The sequence below is a fragment of the Drosophila kikkawai genome, chromosome X (assembly GCF_030179895.1).
Source record: "Drosophila kikkawai strain 14028-0561.14 chromosome X, DkikHiC1v2, whole genome shotgun sequence".
In the NCBI taxonomy this organism is placed as follows: domain Eukaryota; kingdom Metazoa; phylum Arthropoda; class Insecta; order Diptera; family Drosophilidae; genus Drosophila; species Drosophila kikkawai.
The window spans coordinates 1087370-1107190 of record NC_091733.1 but is presented as its reverse complement, the minus strand read 5'-3'; the positions used below and the strand labels follow the sequence as shown (position 1 = coordinate 1107190).

Genomic DNA, 19821 nt, shown 5'->3' with positions numbered 1-19821 from the left:
AAACTCATTTGCCGCTTGCGTGATGAAGACCCTCAGGACCCTGGAGCGAAGGCGGAAAGAGCGGCCGGAGTAGGGGCTTTTGCGCCCGCGAAGCAATGCCATGCGGCGGTACCGCACGGCGTGAGCCCGTACTTCTACGCAAAATCTTTTCCGTCTTGTCTCAACAGTAGTGTAAATTTTTGTAAATGTAAGATAGTAAATAGTGGAATAAATCTCGAATACAAAAAAAATAAAAAAAAAAAAAAAAAAAAAAACCCTACAAGGGAAGACTGGAAGAGGGGGAGAGTAACCGAACCGGATGAAGTATCACTCAAAGATGAGCGGCGGCGTAGGGGCCGGAATCTACGCCGAGAGCTGAAAGGTGGAGGAATACTTCCACCTCCCAGAGTCAGCGACGGTTTTCCAGACGGAGGTTTGCGATACTGAAAGCTGCCGAACTTTCGCTAGACCGAGGCCTCCGGAATACCAAAGTGAGGATATACTCAGATAGCCAGGCGGCGATCAAATCCCTCGCACAAGCACGGACGACTTCAAAACTAGTGGCCAAATGTAAAGGGGCACTAAACAGACTAGCAGAAAACAACAGGGTAGAAATAGCCTGGGTACCCGGACACAATGACATAGACGGAAACGAGAAAGCAGACGAGCTGGCCAGAAAAGGGTCAGAAGAACACTCAGCAACAACAGACATACAGATCTCCCTGAACTCAGTCCAGACGGAAATTCATGACCATTTCAAACAACTAGCCAGCAAGGAATGGTCGACGAAGGCAGAGCACAGAAGATCGAAACTATGCTGGCCAGAATTCAATAGGAAGCGAACCGCAGAGCTGATCTCCAAGAGCAAAAAGGACATCAGGAGGATAGCGGCAACCATCATCGGCCACTGGCCAATAGGCACGCAAGCCTGTAAGATGGGTCTACCCTACAACCCACAATGCAGAAGCTGCAAGGAACCAAGCGAGCAGGAGAAACCAGAGCATCTGCTGTGCCACTGCCCGGCACTCAACAAACAAAGAGCCCGACACTTCGGAGCACACCAACTCGAGTCACTAGGGGAAGTTGGAAGGCAGCCAGTCGCGGCCATCCTAGCTTACCTGAATGACACGGGCTGGTACTAAGTAGGGCGCAGACAACAACAAATCGAGGGTGTGGATCAAAACGGAGCTCAGCTCTAATTGGAGGCGGCCAGGGCTGCCTCACCACTTATACCTACCTACCATACCCCTCGGGAGTTATTCAATCCCATTTACTTCTGGCAAAGAGTAAAGTAGCCCCCTTAAAAACCCTAAGCTTACCACGCCTCGAACTATGTGGCGCAGAACTGCTCGCTAAAGTAGCAAAACACGCGCTCCACGAGACACGTCTTGAATAACTGAGTCCTCTGTTATGGTGTGACTCTGAAATAGTTCTTGCCTGGTTAGAAAAACCTCCTCATACGTGGAAAACATATGTCGCGAACCGCACAGCAAGCATTCACGCAGAAAGTCCCAATGCGACCTGGAGTCATGTCAGGACAAAGGACAACCCTGCCGATCTGGGAACGCGAGGATGCTCAACAAATGAGCTAAAAGAATCCACACTTTGGTGGAATGGTCCACAAGGGCTATCCTTACCAAAGGAAAAATGGCCAATCTCGGGCAAACCAGAATGTTCTCCCCCAGAATCGCGAGTCCTAGTTCATTGCTGTACTCAGTCGGACGACGAGGATCAATGTCTAAAATTCACCTCGTACTCTCGAGCCCTAAGAGCCACAGCTCGCATTTTAAGTTGACACCCACGGCATAAACGCACTGCTGTCAACATGAATGCACTTACTAAACTAGCTAAAACTCGACTTGTTATCGAAGCTCAGAAAATTACCCAGAGGAATACACTCGATTATTAAAACACAAGGTGATTTCCTCCAAAAGCTCGCTCAGCCCCCTTGACCCATTTATTGACAACGATGGCCAAATTCGCGTCAACAGCCGCCTAGTCTACTCAAATCTGCCATATAACGAAAGCCACCCAGTGCTCTTACCTCTAAACTCTGCACTATGCACTCTATTCATAAAATTTGTACACCAAATATTACTCCACGCAGAAAACAGACTCATGCTCCGATGCATTCGTCAAGAATTCTATATTCCTCGCTTGACAAACAAAGTCAAAAACTGCATCCGAAGATGTGTTACCTGCACCCGATTCAAGCAGAGAACTTCGAATCAGATAATGGCAGCCCTCCCTTCTGATCGAGTCACATTCACTTCGGCATTCTCAATTGCTGGTGTTGATTTTGCAGGACCTTTTGACTTAAAAACGTCAGCGATTCGTTCAAGCCACATTCTCAAGGGTTACGTAGCGCTTTTCGTATGCTTTTCCACCAAAGCCGTTCATCTGGAATCGGTGTCTGAACTATCCACAAAGGCTTTTCTTGCGACTTTCGAGCGCTTTGTAAGTCGCAGGGGACTTCCGAACAAGATGGTTTCCGATAACGGGAAAAATTTCCTTGGAGACAGCCGAGAGCTCATGAAGACATGGGAAACCTTTCTCAAAAATGCCATCGAACACATAACTGCAATTTTTAGTAGCCGCACGTTCGAATGGCAATTCATACCTCCTCACTCTCCGTACATGGGTGGTCTTTGGGAAGCGGCTGTAAAATCATTTAAAAAACACTTCAAGCGCGTAGCAGGATCCCACGCCTTTACTTTCGAAGAGTTTTCTACTTTACTCGCAAAAATAGAAGCGGTTCTCACCTCTAGGCCGCTGTCAACTCTGAAATCAGATGCTGACCAACTACTCCCTTTAACCCCAGGTCATTTTATCCGAGGAGCCCCCCTAATTGTGTTTCCCGACAATCCGGGCGAGAACCTCGGCCTACATAATCGCTGGCAGAAACTCAAAATAATTCATCAAAAACTGAGTAGACGTTGGAGGGATGAATATCTCTCAGAACTGCACCGTCGCTATAAATGGAAGTATCCTTCTCGAAACTTAGCTCTCGACGACATCGTCATTATTAAGGGTGATGCCTGCCCACCAACAGAGTGGCGTCTAGGGAGAGTTATCAAGGTTCATCCGGGACGCGATAATCAAATTCGCGTCGTAGATTTACAAACCCGCACGGGTGAAATAACTCGTCCGGTCGTCAAACTTATCGTCCTCGAAACCAAACCTGATTCCTCCCAGTAATCACACACACACATAACACAAGTCCCAACACCACGGCTAACATATCATATCGTTTCTCAATCAGTCGCTTATAATGTTTTTTCTCACCAGATGGGACATCAATGCGAAATGTGCCGCCAAAAGCACGCACTGCGTTTCTGCGAAAAGTTTCTAAAACTTGACTTTATCGCTAAACGACGGGCTGTAAGACGTTTGCACTATTGCGTCAACTGCTTGGCATCCTCTCACACACTCCAACAGTGCCGATCCAAGGACATCTGCCATGTGTGCGGAGAACTGCACCACACGATCCTGCATCGACCAGCCGAGGAGACAAAGGGAAAGGAGTCAGCCAAGCGCACCAGGCCTGACCAGCAGCACACCAAGGAGCGAGAAAGCAGCAATCGACAGCAAAGCAGTGGAAAACGGAGTTACCATCGCAGTCCCAGCAACAAGCCTTCGCAGCTGGGCCAAGTGAAGGAAGCCATTCGCTGCCTAACGAGACTGCAGTCCATTATCGCCAACTGATTGCCACCTGGCAAGGCGGGCAGCATGTTGGAATATCACTCTAACAACAAAGAATTTAAATCATCTTATAATTAGTTAAGACAAAAACTGAAGACCTATACCTAGTTTACACCTTAGAAAGAAACGAACGTGAAATGGAAACATAACATAACTTTAAGTCTTACACAAATACTAGATTGTACGATTCACTAACGCATAAGAATATGCGATCACATAAAAAGCCAGCTTTTTCCGGCGGCCATTAAAACCGGCACCTTTTGCCTATACTTTGAACGGACGTGCGTGTGTCATTTTTTGGTCTCGGCATTTTAAACGTGAAACCTGCAAATAAACGGCATCCAGCGTCGATATACAGCGTCTACTAACACCTACCATGTGCTTGGTGTCGCAAGCTCCACTTGATATGTACTGTACATAGTGCATCAACATCTTGCAAAAAAAAAATTAAAAATAAATAATGAATATAATGCCTACCTGTTGTGCCACTGAGTGTTCGAATGGCAAATAACTTATTCGCGGCAAGTCATCGTTTATTGCTGGCTCTGCGACAATATCGCTGACCCTGGGGCATCTGGGGCATATTGATCCGCGTGTCACCGATCGTACTCGAGATAATGACGGATTGGACTGGACTTGCCCGAGCTGCCTGTTATCAAATCCGATAAGAGGGTTTTCATGAGGCAAGCTCACCTGGAGTTTCAGTCGCTGGCTGCCGGCTTCAAGGATTTGCCCAATCGTTTCCAGAAGGCGGAATACTTTTTCCAATCACTAAAACTGCTGACTCCAAAAATACAAAAAAAGGTGCAACCTTTCTGTGAATTTTGTATATGTTCCAAGCCCCCTTATGCAGTTCAGCCCACGTGCCAACCCCGTAGCGGTGGATAATGGCTCCGGTGAAGATGCTGCATCGGTCCCAATTTCTGGACTGGCGGATCTCGTCATGCCTCTGGATCAGCAACCTGCCAACTTTGACCAGGCATCCTCATCGTATGTTGCTGCCTCTGCTAAATATGCTTTAGCGGTCCCCATTTATGGACTGGGCTAATGGGCCATGCCCTCGGTTCAGTAGCCTGATAACGTTGACCAGGCATCCACGTCGCGTCCTACTGCCATCATTGACGCGTCGCACAGTAGCGCCTCTCGAACAAAAGCCTTTGCAGAAATCGAAAAAGTCGTTGTCGCAAAAACTATTTTAACCATAGGTTAGGTTAGGTTAAACCAGACGGCCCTCGAGGGGCCACACATAGGCCAATATGGCCCATAGCTATCCGGGGAAACTCCTGGATGGACCTAGAGACTATTTATGCGGGTTTCGAGATCCTTGAATATCAAGGTGTTTTTCGCAAAGGCAAGGAGATCGCCTGGCTTTCTCCTGGAGGCATCTTCTAGCGATGCCAGAACTGGAAAGCATAGGTATCTCATTCTTGCCCTCGTTAGGGCCGGACATTTGCAAATGAGATGCTCCAAGGTTTCGATTGCCTCGGATTCATCACATTTCCGGCATTTGGCGTTGTCGGTAATACCCAGCTTGACTGCATGTGCAGCAGACAGGCAGTGACCTTTAAGAATACCCACTAACATTCTGCAGTCCTTCCGCGGAAGATGCAGCACGTAGTGGGTGAGTTTCTCGTTGTGTTCTTTGCACATGATTTTTGATATTCTGCAGGTTGCGGAATTACTCCTCCACCTGCTTTTTGCGCTTGCGTCAGCCCGTCTCTCTAGCTCGCTTTGGAGCGTTCTTAGGGAGATAGGGACGTTTTCTGCTCTTTCACTCGTCAGTCCAACGCCTTCCTTTGCAAGTTCGTCCGCGGTTTCGTTACCGTCTATGCCTTGGTGGCTGGGAACCCAGTAGATCCTCACTGACTTAGTCGTGCTTAGGCTATCTAGTGACTCCCTGCTTGCCATTACATTTTTGGAACTGACCGCTGATGATTGCATGGATCTTATCGCCGATTGACTGTCTACGAACAAATTGACCGCCTCATGTGGACGGTTTATGCTCTGCGCAAGCTCTGCTGCTTTCCTGATGGCGAATACTTCCGCCTGGAATATACTGCATTAGCTTGGTAGCTTATACGACAGCCTCATTTCAGGGTCTGAACAGTATATGCCCGCTCCAACTCATCCTTCCATCTTGGAGCCGTCGGTGTATTTATTGAGGCATTGAGCATGGTCCTGGCTTGATTTCCAGTCATTTGGTCCCATGAATACTGTTGTGTTTACATCCGGGCACGTTCTGGGTATCATGTAGTCAGATGTACTGCTCATGTCTCGACCAATTGAACTGTGCCCGAAACCTAGTAGCGACCAGTTTCCTGATGCAACCAGACGTTGTGCCGCCTTTCTTATTATACGTTAACCATACTTATTCGACAGGAAATTTCCCATGCATTCAGAATCTGCTGTAAAATCAATTTTCGGATTTAGAAGATATGAGCATTTAAAGTTGGACACCCTATAAAAAGGCAAGTGAGTGGGCGTGGAACATTTTCCAATACATTTGTACATTTTACAACAATTACCTATCAAATGGCGTTTAAATGATTTAGTTATCTTGTTTTGTTCAAAAGTTATGATTTTTGCAAAGTAAAATGAGAAAAGGCGCGACTGTGCGTCGTTGGCTGGCTTTTACCAGCAGTGCCTCCCAGCAGTTAACAATTTCCGGTGTCGCCCGACGTAGACCAGTGCCTTCAGCTGGCGTTGCTCCTAAAAAGCTGATTTTTGTTTCCCGCCTAAATCCAGGTGCTTCAGAAAGCGATGTTAAGCTCATTTGAGCAATAAATTGAATGATTCTGGTACCGAATTTAGTGTCTTCAAATTCAATTTTAATCATAGACGTGATATATCTTCTTTTAAAATTGCACTTTCTGACGTACTATTTTCTAAGGCTTTTGATTCTTCCGTATGGCCTAAGCACGCTATTGTTCATGAATTTGTAAACAAAAGCAATCCTCGTGCTTGAGGGCCTCAAAACTTATTTAATTAGGCCTCCCATTAACTAATGGATTCCGTTGTTTTACACTATCAGAATGTTCGATCGCCCATAGTGCTGGAAACCCTAGAGGATGAACCGGAGCCCCGGGTCAAGCTCTACGCCGTCCCCCAAGAGGACGCGGGATCCTGCGAGCCCGACGTTCGCAAAGAACTACGCCGGTCAAGAGGAGCAAGGCGTCAGAGGAGGCAGTCAGCCAGCAGGATCTCCAGAAGCTGGGGAAACTGCTGCAGGAAGTCTCCACAAAAATGATGGATAAGACGACACGTCACATCACCGTCTCTACGAGGAAGTTGTTTGCCAAAATGAAGGCGCTTCACGCGAGCATCCTTGTGGCGAGTAGAGCGGCAGCCGCGGGTCCCAAAGAAAAGCAGGAGAGCGAGGTCGGGAACAGTCTGTGCCAAAATGCGCCCAGAGCACACACTGCGCCGACAAGGAGCAGAAGACAGCGACCGTCTGGAAGAAGGAGGCTACAGCCCAAACAGAGCCCTAGCGAAGGCTTAGCCAGCCAAATGGGCCGGAACTGCCCGCACCTGCGCCTGCCCCTACACCAACCAGCGCAGCTCAGCAGGGAAACGCAAAAGGGCCCAAAAAGCCACACAATAAGCCTCAAGGAGTCCATTCAGAGCCCGTGGAGGCCCAAGGGCAGCGCGCCGTGGACGACCTGATGCTGTCATTGTGCAGGCAAACGGCAAGTCCAACAGCAAGGTACTGGCCATGGTGACCAGGAGGGACGACAAACAGCTGTCCGACTTGAGTGCTTGTGTCTCCAAGGTTCGGCGCACTAACAACGACAACCTGCTCATAGAGGTGGCCAAACGGAGAGTGGAGAGCGCCGAGACCATGACGGAGAACATCGAGAGGGTGCTCGGTGACTCTGCGATTGTGCGTGCGTCGATGGAGGACACGAAAATGTTGGTTCTGAAGGTACGGAACATCGACTCCATCACCTCGAAGAAGGAGGTCTGCGCCGCTATTGCCGGCCAATTCAATTTTGAGGTAGAATGGGTGAGAGTACGGAGCATGCGCCGTGGCCGCTCAGAGACCCAGCTGGCGGTGGTCAGCCTGCCCATCCCATTAGGCAAAGCAGTTTTGCAGCGTGGCGAGGTGCGTATCGGATGGTCGATGTGTAGGATCCGGGAAAGATCCGGTCCACAGAGGTGCTTCAGATGCCTGGAAACCGGGCACATTGCGATCCACTGCAAGAACCCGGTGGATAGGAGCGCCTGCTGCATCAAATGTGGAGAGTCGGGCCACAAAGCAGCCGGATGTTCCAAGGAGCCATCATGTTTCCTTTGCAAGGCGGCTGGTAGCAAGGAGACGAGGCACCAGGCAGGCGGCATGGGCTGCCCAGCCTTGAACATTGGGAACGGGAACCGTATGCCTGCATGCAGTTGATTTAACGGCGGACATCGCTATACTTAGCGAACCCTATAAGGCGAGGGAGGGAGGAACATGGGCGAAGGACCGCTCCGGCAAGGCGAGTGGGGATCCGTCTACACTAACACCAGGGCACGCGCGGTGCTGGAGGCATTTGCCTCTACGGAAGCAGTCCTCCTTAACGACGGGGTGAGGACACTCTGAACACCCAGGCATTCGCTAAGGCGCTGGACGGCATGTCAGCAGAGGCGCTGGGTGAAGCAAACGAGTCTGCAAACCAGATCGCAGCAGCCCTGGAGCATGCCTGCGACCAGAGCAAGCGGCAGAGAGGGAAATGTCTGAGGAACCAAAGGCCAACGTTCTAGTGGAGCGACGAGATAGCCGATCTCCGATCGAAGTGCCTTCATGCTCGGAGGCAAATTACCCGGGCACGTGGCTCCTCTCGACTGGTCGAGTGCAGCGAAGCCTACAAATCGGCTAGGAGGGCTCTAAACTTGGCCATAAGGGAGGCAAAGAGAGAGTGCTTTCTGCGGCTCTGCAACGAGGCGGAAAACGACCCCTGGGGCGGTGCCTACAGAATGGTGGTCAAAGGGCTGAAAGCTGGCAGCACGGCTCCTTCGGACCCGCAAGCTCTGGATTCCATAGTACAGGCTCTGTTTTCGAGGGAAGCCCCAGTGGTGATGACTCAGCCCAATGCAAAGCGCAACTTTCATGTCGACTGTGAGGTCTCCGAGGACGAGGTGATCCGGACGAGAAGGTGCGTACGCCCCAAGAAGGCGCCTGGGCCGGACGCAGTACGTAACAGTGCCCTGAAGCTGGCTATTGCGCTTCACCCAAAGGAGTTCGCCATCCTATACGCCAGATGCCTCAAGGAGGGTACCTTTCCGGAGACATGGAAGAAGTAAAAGCTTCTGCTGCTGGCTAAGCTGGGCATACCGCCTGGGGAGCTATCCTCCTACAGGCCTATCTGTATCTATCTAAGCTCGAGTCCCACAAAGACGCGCACTTGAACCAATGTTATTTGTCCTGTACACAGCGGACATTCCCACAAGCGACCAGGTAATATTATCCATTTTCGCTGACGACACTGTGATCCTCAGCCGTTCCAGAGGTCCAGTCCGTGCCACAAGCCAGCTTGCTAACCAGCTCAAGTTAGTTAAGAAATGGCTATCTGTTGTTGTATTAAAATAAATGAACACAAATTTAAGCACATAACGTTTACCCTCAGCACACAAAGATGCCCTTCGCTCTACTTGAACAGCACGCAGAACCCCGAAGTCAAAGTCGCACAGTCATGTTCGCAAAAACGATTTTAACCATACTTATTCGACAGAAAATTTCCAAGGGATTCAGAATCTGCAATAAAATCTATTTTACGTTTTTTTTTTTTTTAGAAGATATGAGCATTCAAAGTTGCATTTTCTTTCGTTTTTTGCATCATACAAAAAAAATGGGTAAATTGGTCGACTTTTAGGTAATATTACACAAAAACCATAAAACCAATGGTCATGGTTCTTACTTTAAATTATAGATACATTCATAAACTGTTAAATAACCCAAAAAAAACGCCACTTTGGTTTGGGCTTGTACAGGTAAATCGCTACTTGCCAGGTGTCCATTTTTTCACCTTTTTCTGCCTAAATAGACTAACTTCTGAAGCCGATGAAAGCCACCGACTACACTATGTCTAAGAGTTACGTGGATCTTTCCTGGACCAGAATTAACTTTTATCGGCTGTGTCAAGCTGCTTCTGCGAAAATGCAACGACATAAGGGGTTATATACAGTTGTGATAAATAAAAAAAATCAATATTTTTTTATAGCATATTCTTTAAGTATATACTGTTGAGAATACTCTCACAAAAATTCATAACGATCAGAGCATTATAACCGAGGTTGTGGCTATTTATAGCGCACTACCTGCACATCGGCCGGAACAAACTTGAAACTTTAAACGCTATTATCTCAGAATCTTGTTTTTTCCTTTTTTAGAGCATAAAAATCGAAAATCTTACCCCTTAAAAAGGACATTTTTTGTTAAAACCGTCGCCATTTTTTTTTTAAATCAAAATTTTTACAAATCTTTTTTTCACGGACAAGGCAATTCAATATACAAACGAAATTTTATTTAAATTTTGGTTTCTGATGACAAACTTCATATTTTTGCGCGGTACAACTGTATATAACCCCATAAACCAAAACTACTCAGGGTTAAATATACCAAAATACTGACACAATTTCATACATTCCAAGAAATATACTAACTGTAGGGCGTGGCGGTTACACTTTGAATTAAAAAAAAATAATTTAGTTTTAAAATTATTTTTATTTGAACAAATACATAAAAATAAACATAAAAAATTAAATAAAAAATATTTTTTTAAAATTGTTTTCATTGAAAAAATATATATATTTTTTCACTTTGATACCCTTTAAAAAGGCGTATTTGTGGACATGGTACATTATGCAGTACATATATACATTTTACAACAATTACCTGTCCAATGCCGTTTAAATTATTCGATTACCTTATTTGGTTCAAAAGATATGATTTTTGCAACGCTAAATGAGAAAATGCGCTACTGTGCGTCGTAACTTACCTGGGCGTCCACCTAGACAGACGTCTAACATGGAACTATCGAGCAAGCTAACAGAATAACATCACAGCCTTCGAGCATCGAGAATATGGCAGAACGATAGTTCTCGATGTTTCTCAAGCATTCGACCGCGTCTGGCACAACGGCCTCATGCACAAAATTAAAATACTTTTGCCGGCATACACACACAAATTACTTGAGTCGTATCTCTACAACAGAGTCTTCGCAGTAAGGTGCAACGCAACAACATCTGGCACCTATTCAATCGAAGCTGGAGTTCCACAAGGAAGCGCATTTGGACCCACCCTATTTGTCCTATACACAGCGGATATCCCCACAAGTGACCAGCTAACACTATCCACTTTCGCTGACGACACTGCGATCCTCAGCCGTTCCAGATGTCCAGTCCGGGCAACAACCCAGCTCGCCAACCACCTCAAGGTAGTCGAGAAGTGGCTATCTGATTGGCGTATTAAAATAAATTAACAAAAGTGTAAGCACATAACGTTCACTCTCAACAGCACGCAGATCCCCGAAGTCAACGTGGTAACGTAGCTGAGCGTCCACCTGGACAGACGCCTAACATGGCGAAGACATATTGAATGCAAGAAACTTAATCTAAAATTAAAAGCCAGGAGCATCCACTGGCTCATAAACTCCCGATCGCCCCTGTGTCTGGACTACAAGGTCCTGCTCTACAACTCCACACTAAAGCCAATATGAACGTATGGCTATCAGCTTTGGGGGAATGCGTGCAGCACCAATCTAAACATCATACAGCCCGTCCAATCCAAAATCCTCAGAACTATCACTGGGGCACCCTGGTATATTCGCAATGAAAACATCCACAGGGATATTGGCTTTCTCGCAGTTAAGAATAAAATAGAAAAACAAAAAGCGTCTTACAAGGAATAACTCTCTGCCCTTCCAAATCCTCTAGCGAGAGACTTTATTCGGGTTTCCATCAGAAGCCGTCTACTACGTAACGACCTTCCAACCCATTCATAATTAGTCAGGGCCATTTTCTCTGTACCAGTCTACATGACTGCTAGTTAGGTAGTATTGTAAGATTTGATACAATTATTGTTAGTCTCAGTATAAAATAAATTACACAAAAATGTTGCTTGCCGAAATTTGATTTCCTCTTGCTCGACTTAACCTATTATTATTTTTTTTTTAGAATGGATTTAAGTCTTCAGTTAATTACTGATACCTATGCTCTTTTCTCGCAATTTAATATATACGTGCCTCAGGAGGACTATGATAAAGTTGAAGGACTCCAACTGATGTTTAATAAAATGCTGGAAAACGTAAGTCATAATTCCTTATAGATTAAATTATATATTTATGAAAGATTTTATAGGCCAAAAAGGTGTCAGATCGAATATCTGAAATGGAGGAACCTCTTTTAAGAGAACTGAATGATGGTATAGCAACGTTTGTTCATGAGTTTGAAGAATTTAATCGTGATTTTGAGGCAAATGGTCCAATGGTTGAAGGAATTTCGGCCAAAGAAGCAAGTGACCGAGTTTTTTTATTTCAAAACAGATTTGATGAGCTTTGGAGAAAGTTTGAAATGTATAGTAGTGGTGAAAAGCTTTTCGGCTTGCCAATCACCGATTATCCATTGCTTCATCAGCGCAAGCGAGAGTTTAATTACCTTAACAGACTATATTCTTTGTACATTCAAGTCTTAAAAACTATATCAGACTATTATGAAATGCCTTGGGGTGATGTTAATATTGAAAAAATTAGTGCCGAATTGGCAGATTTTCAACTGCGCTGCAGAAAGCTACCAAAAGGTATGCAATCTTGGCCAGCTTTTATAGACCTTAAAACCAAAATAGACGATTTTAATGAAACATGTCCCTTGCTGGAGCTTATGACGAATAAGGCAATGAAAGAACGGCATTGGATTCGTCTCAACGCTCTTTTTAAAACAGATTTTGATCCCACAAGTCCTAAGTTTACATTAGGAAAATTACTTGAAGCTCCAATACTAAAGTTTAAAGAAGATGTTGAAGATATATGCGTTGGTGCTAGTAAGGAATTGGATATTGAAGCCAAGCTGAAGCAAATTATTTCAGATTGGGGTTTGGTTAATTTACAATTAGGGCAGTTCAAAAATAGAGGAGAGCTTGTCCTTAAGGGCGGCGAGACATTGGAAATAATAGCATCACTAGAAGATAGTTTAATGATCATGAATTCCTTGGCATCAAATAGATATAATGCTCCTTTTAAAAAGGAAATACAGCTTTGGTTATCAAAACTAGTAAATACTGGAGAAGTTTTGGAAAAGTGGCTCATGGTACAAAACCTTTGGATTTATTTGGAAGCCGTTTTTGTCGGTGGGGATATTTCCAAACAGCTGCCTATGGAGGCCAAACGCTTTACAAATATTGATAAAAGTTATGTTAAAATTATGATGCGTGCCAGAGAAATACCTAATGCAGTTGATTGCTGCACTGGTGATGAAACACTTGCCACAAACTTAACTTGGCTATTGGATCAACTTGAGACTTGTCAAAAAAGCTTAACAGGATATTTGGAATCAAAACGATTAGTTTTCCCTCGATTTTTCTTTGTTTCTGATCCTGTTTTGTTGGAAATACTTGGTCAAGCTTCGGATCCAGCTTCAATACAGCCGCATCTTTTAAGTATATTTGACGCTATTGCTACTGTAGACTTTCAGGAAAAAACCACAGACATCATAGAATCTATGAATTCAATGAATAAGGAAAAGGTTAAGTTTGAAAATACGGTACAGTGCTTAGGAAGTGTAGAGATTTGGTTAGGTCGCTTGTTAAAAGAAATGCAAGATACAATGAGAACCATACTTGCGGTGATGTCTGTAAGTTTAAACGATCCCGAGTTTAATTTTGCAGAAGAGTTTCCAAGTTTTTGCGGCCAAGCTGGAGTAGTTGGAGTACAGCTTCTCTGGACCAAAGACTCTGAATATGCTCTACGAAAATGTCGAACTGATAAGACAATTATGAAACGCACAAACAATAAATTTTTAGTTCTGCTGAACTTTTTTATTGATTTGACTGTAAAGGATCTAACGTCACTCGATCGAATAAGATTCGAGACTATGGTAACCATTCATGTACATCAACGAGATATCTTTGATGATTTATGTACACAGCGCATAAAATCGGCGGGTGACTTTGAATGGCAAAAGCAAGCACGCTTTTATTATAATGAAGATAATGATGATATTATTGTAGGTATAACAGATGTTAATTTTATATATCAGAATGAGTATCTTGGTGTAACAGAACGATTGGCCATCACTCCACTTACTGACCGGTGCTACATAACCCTAGCGCAGGCCGTTGGAATGTGTATGGGAGGTGCGCCTGCCGGTCCTGCTGGAACTGGAAAAACGGAAACAACGAAGGATATGGGTCGGGCGTTGGGAAAATTAGTAGTTGTGTTTAACTGCTCTGACCAAATGGATTTCCGTGGCTTGGGTCGCATCTACAAGGGCCTTGCACAGTCGGGCTCTTGGGGATGTTTTGATGAATTTAATCGAATTGAATTGCCTGTACTTTCTGTAGCGGCTCAGCAAATATAGTAAGTTAAGTTTTTGGTTTCATTTGATACGCTTTCATTATTTAATTTAATTTTCCTTAAGTATCGTTTTTACAGCTAGAAAGGAGAAGCGAGCTACGTTTATATTTTTAGATGGAGATGTAGTTTCTCTTAACCCAGAATTTGGCATTTTCATTACAATGAATCCTGGTTACGCTGGTCGCCAAGAGTTGCCTGAAAACCTTAAAATAATGTTTCGCACAGTAGCCATGATGGTTCCAGATCGCCAAATAATCATTAGGGTAAAAATGGCTAGCTGTGGCTTTAAGGAAAATGTGGTCTTGTCAAGGAAAATGTATACATTGTACAAATTGTGCGAAGAACAGTTGTCGAAGCAAGTTCACTATGATTTTGGTCTTCGTAATATATTATCTGTTCTTCGTACTTTAGGTTCCCAGAAACGATCAAATCCAAATGATACTGAGGAAACAATTGTCATGCGCGTATTGCGAGATATGAATGTTTCAAAACTAATTGATGAAGATGAAGGATTATTTGTGTCATTGGTGGATGACATGTTTCCAGGTATAAAATTGACCACTAATGTTTACAAAGATCTTCAAAAAGCTATTCTTAAGACATGTGAAGAGCTAGGCTATGTAAATAATCCCGAGTGGAACCTCAAAGTTGTGCAATTATATGAGACATCTCTTGTGCGACATGGACTTATGCTTATGGGACCCACTGGCTCAGGTAAAACAAGCTGTACCCTTTGTATGCTTAAATGCTTTACGGAGATGGGCAGAACTCATAAGGAAATGCGAATGAATCCAAAAGCCATAACGGCACCACAAATGTTTGGAAGGTTGGATGTAGCCACAAACGATTGGACCGATGGAATTTTTTCAACACTTTGGCGACGCTCCCTTAAAGTTCCAAAACATCAAAACTGTTGGATTGTTTTAGATGGCCCAGTTGACGCCGTGTGGATAGAAAATTTAAATTCCGTCCTTGATGACAATAAGACATTAACTTTAGCAAACGGCGATCGAATAAAAATGGCGGATAACTCAAAGTTGGTATTTGAGCCAGATAATGTTGATAATGCATCTCCTGCTACTGTTAGTCGAGTCGGCATGGTATTTACTAGTTCATCTGTTTTAAGTTGGAAAGTTTATATGGAGGCCTGGTTACTGAAACAGGGAGAAGACAGTGATGTTTTTCGGCGATGTTATGAAGCTCTTTATGATGATGCACATGTTTTTCTGCAGTCCAGGCTTACATCCAAAATGAAAATTCTTGAAGCTATATATATACGCCAGATGCTAGATATTATGGATGGTTTACTGATGGACATATCTTTACGTACTGAAAAGGTTTTGGAGCGCATATTTTTATTTTCTTTAATGTGGGCATTAGGAGCAGTTCTTGAGCTTGGGGAGCGTGAAAAATTGGAAGAGTTCCTTCTGAAGCATGCATCAAAACTACGTAAGTTATAATTAAATAATATATTCAAAATCTTTAATGTATTTATCTAGACTGAAAAAGAATGCTTAGTTACATATTCCCTTCTTAAGGGGGGGGTAAGGTATTTAATTTTTTTTTCGTAAATTTTTTTTTATTTTTTATTTTTAAAGTTTAACATCTTAAGAATATTGTGTCCAAGTTTTACATTGATCAGAGTGAAATTGACGAAGTTATGCGGAATTGAACGAAGGTCGGTTGGTGTTCAATGCATGGGAATCACAAAGTTTAAAGCGCTCTCCTGAAAAATTCAATTTTTCAAATCGGTGTACACGATTACAGAAAAACTACTGGACCGATCGATTTGAAATTTGGCACACACATTCTTTAACTAATTCCTCAGGTATTCACGTCGGCCTTTTTTTAATTTTTAATTTTTATATATTTTTAAATTAAGAAATAACGTTTTTTTTTAGTCAAAAATGGGGTTTTTGACTTTCAAATTTCCTAAAAAATCACAAAAAAACTAAAAAAAAAAAAACGCTTCGTGAATACCTCGGGACACTTATCCTTTAACGAATGAGGTATAATTTTTTTTAGATCGGATGATCCTGTGGACTGTTAGGATGTACACCGCAAAACAACTTTTTTTGGAGGCGACTCTGGAGATTCCCTATAACTTCTCTACCTCTAAATATTTTTCAATACAAAATTTATCAAAAATTATTCAAATGTTTTGTTATTATATGGTATTTAATTCATTAAGCTAACTTTAGCCGTTTCGCCACAATAATTTTTTGAAAAGTGGCCTTTTTTGCACCGAATTAACCTTACCCCCCCTTAAATATAATTAGAATTTATGTTTATGTTCTTGAAGGGTACCAAAATTTTAGTAAAGGAATAATTTCTGCTCCATAAATTATATATTTTTTTGATCAGCACCAATAGCTGAGTAGATATAGATACTATTTCCGTATGCCCGTCTGCCCGTTTCTATGAAAAGCGTTGAAGCTATCTGAACCTTTGCTTTCACAACTATTTATGTCGAAACAGGCTGAATCGGCCTACTATATCTAAAAAAAAAATTATAACTTCTCTGTTTTTCAACACATTTCCATATACTATGAGATATGGCCAATATGTATTATTTCACAATTTTGTTTTAATTTTATGAAAATAGGAACAATCGGAAAATAAATAGAAAAATTATAATTTCACTTACTTACTTCGATGCAATTTGAGAAACGGTAATTTTGTATTATTTTATAATTTTCGTTTTACTTTTGTGTAAATCGGACTATTATATCACATAGCTGACATGGAACTGATCAGTAGATGTACAGAAATATATTAAGCTGTGAAAATAAAACTGTAAAACTCAAAGTAAAGCAAAAGTCTCCCGGGTATCGAAAGGAGATTCCCAGTATTCCTTCAAAAATTTTTGGTACTGAAAATTCCTCTCTCCTTTGGATCTTCATCGTTTTAAGCCAGTTTTTTTTGCCAGGTCCCGTCGGAATATCTGGTTGTGTTCTTAGGTATTGTGCCGAAGCCCTGTCTAATCCCCTTTTGAAATTCTTTACCTTATCCTTAGAAACTTCCCACTTTCCCCTTATGTGGAAGGAATCATTTGTAATTCTTCTCCAAAAATAAGGTAGCAAATTGGAGGCCAACAACTATAAAGGAATCTTTAAATTGTCGGTCATCCCAAAACTATTCGAAAATGTCATTACTCCTCATTTGCAGCGCCTATGTAGATCATGTGTGGGGCTCCATATCAACATGGTTTTGCTAAGCGAAGATCAACAACAACCAATCTTTAAGAGCTCACTTCCTTTTTTATAGGTTAGGTTAGGTTAGGTTATACCGGACGGCCCTCGAGGGGCCACACATAGGCCAATATGGCCCATAGCTATCCGGGGAAACTCCTGGATGGACCTAGAGACAAATAGTCTCGGGTTTCGAGATCCTTGAATATCAAGGTGTTTTTCGCAAAGGCAAGGAGTTCGCCTGGCTTTCTCCTGGAGGCATCTTCTAGCGATGCCAGAACTGGAAAGCCTAGGTATCTCATTCTTGCCCTCGTTAGGGCCGGACATTTGCAAATGAGATGCTCCAAGGTTTCGATTGCCTCGGATTCATCACATTTCCGGCATTTGGCGTTGTCGGTAATACCCAGCTTGACTGCATGTGCAGCAGACAGGCAGTGACCTGTAAGAATACCCACTAACATTCTGCAGTCCTTCCGCGGAAGATGCAGCACGTAGTGGGTGAGTTTCTCGTTGTGTTCTTTGCACATGATTTTTGATATTCTGCAGGTTGCGGAATTACTCCTCCACCTGCTTTTTGCGCTTGCGTCAGCCCGTCTCTCTAGCTCGCTTTGGAGCGTTCTTAGGGAGATAGGGACGTTTTCTGCTCTTTCACTCGTCAGTCCAACGCCTTCCTTTGCAAGTTCGTCCGCGGTTTCGTTACCGTCTATGCCTTGGTGGCTGGGAACCCAGTAGATCCTCACTGACTTAGTCGTGCATAGGATATCTAGTGACTCCCTGCTTGCCAGTACATTTTTGGAACTGACCGCTGATGATTGCATGGATCTTATCGCTGCTTGACTGTCTACGAACAAATTGCCCGCCTCATGTGGACGGTTTATGCTCTGCGCAAGCTCTGCTGCTTTCCTGATGGCGAATACTTCCGCCTGGAATATACTGCATTAGCTTGGTAGCTTATACGACAGCCTCAATTCAGGGTCTGAACAGTATATGCCCGCTCCAACTCCTCCTTCCATCTTGGAGCCGTCGGTGTATATATTGAGGTGTTGAGCAGAGTCCTGGCCTGACTTCCAGTCATTTGGTCCCATGAATACTGTTGTGTTTACATCCGGGCACGTTCTGGGTATCATGTAGTCAGATGTACTGGTCATGTCTCGACCAATTGAACTGTGCCCGAAACCTTGTAGCGACCAGTTTCCTGAAGCAACCAGACGTTGTGCCGCCTTTCCTGCTGTCAGTTGCGCTTGGTTATCTAGGGGATATATACCGATTATGGTTCCGAGTGCTTTAGTGGGGGTTGACCTCAGCGCCCCTGATATGCAGAGCAGTGCCTGCCGCTGGGTTCTCTCCATAAGCTTATTATATGTTTTCTCTTCGTGGCTTGCCACCACACTAAGACTCCATACAGCAGAGTCGGACGCACCACCGATATGTAGACCCAATGCATTAGAGCGGGTGAGAGGCCCCATGTGCTGGTTAGCATCTTCTTGGATGCATATAGCGCTATGGTGGCCTTTTTTATCCTCTCCACGTCAGCTTGCTGTCAAGTACAATGCCGAGGTATTTGACTTGTGTTTTAGGGGTCAGCCTGGTTTTGTTAATTTTCGGGGGGATCCATTGCGGCACCTTGTATCTCTTGGTGAAGAGAATAAGGTCCATCTTATCCGCATTGATATTGAGTCCTACCTTCTCCGCCCACTCACATATCTCCCTGAGTGTTGTTTCCATGATCGAGCTGAGGGTCGATGGACAGACTCCCGTGATAATTATGCTTATGTCATCTGCATAAGCTGTTATCTTTGGTGCTTTCCTCTCGAATCTCTTGATTAGGTCGGCTACAACCAGATTCCATAGGAGGGGCGACAGAACCCCACCTTGCGGCGTGCCTCTGTGCGCTCCTCTCACCATGGAAGCGGTGCCCCAATCTGATTGTACCCGCCGGCAACTTAGAAGATTTTTTATCCACAAGTTGATAGCGGGGGACGAGTTGGTCGCTTCTAGGCGATCCATTATTTCGTCCGTGCTAACGTTGTTGAATGCCCCGGATATGTCCACGAACACTCCAAGTGCATACTCCTTATTGTTTAGGGCTCTCTCAATGGTGGCTACCAACGAATGTAGGCCGTCTCCACTGATTTCCCCTTCGTGTAGGCATGCTGGTTGGTCGACAGTTGTCTCCCTACATCGTTCCTGATGTATAGGTCCAGCAGCTTTTCCAGCGTTTTAAGTAGGAATGAGGTGAGGCTTATCGGTCTGTAATCCTTGGGGCTCACGTGGCTGCACTTTCCTGCTTTGGGCAGGAAGACAACCCGAGAGGTCCTCCATTGGATAGGGCTATAGCCCGTGCTTAAACAAGCTGTATATATTGCGTAGAGCCATGGGGTGATCACTCCCTTGGTCACCTGCAG

The 19821-nt window shown here is 44.1% G+C and overlaps 1 protein-coding gene across 2 annotated transcripts in view; it reads left to right on the top strand.

Annotated features, from left to right (window-relative positions):
• Positions 1-19821, top strand: part of kl-3 (dynein heavy chain 8, axonemal kl-3) — a 654155-nt gene that overhangs the window by 454113 nt on the left and 180221 nt on the right. For both annotated transcript variants that reach the window (XM_070288691.1, XM_070288692.1), the window contains exons 8-10: positions 11833-11962; positions 12016-14228; positions 14290-15674. In XM_070288691.1, coding sequence (XP_070144792.1) covers positions 11833-11962; positions 12016-14228; positions 14290-15674 — 3728 coding nt within the window. The remainder of the gene's footprint in view (positions 1-11832; positions 11963-12015; positions 14229-14289; positions 15675-19821) is intronic.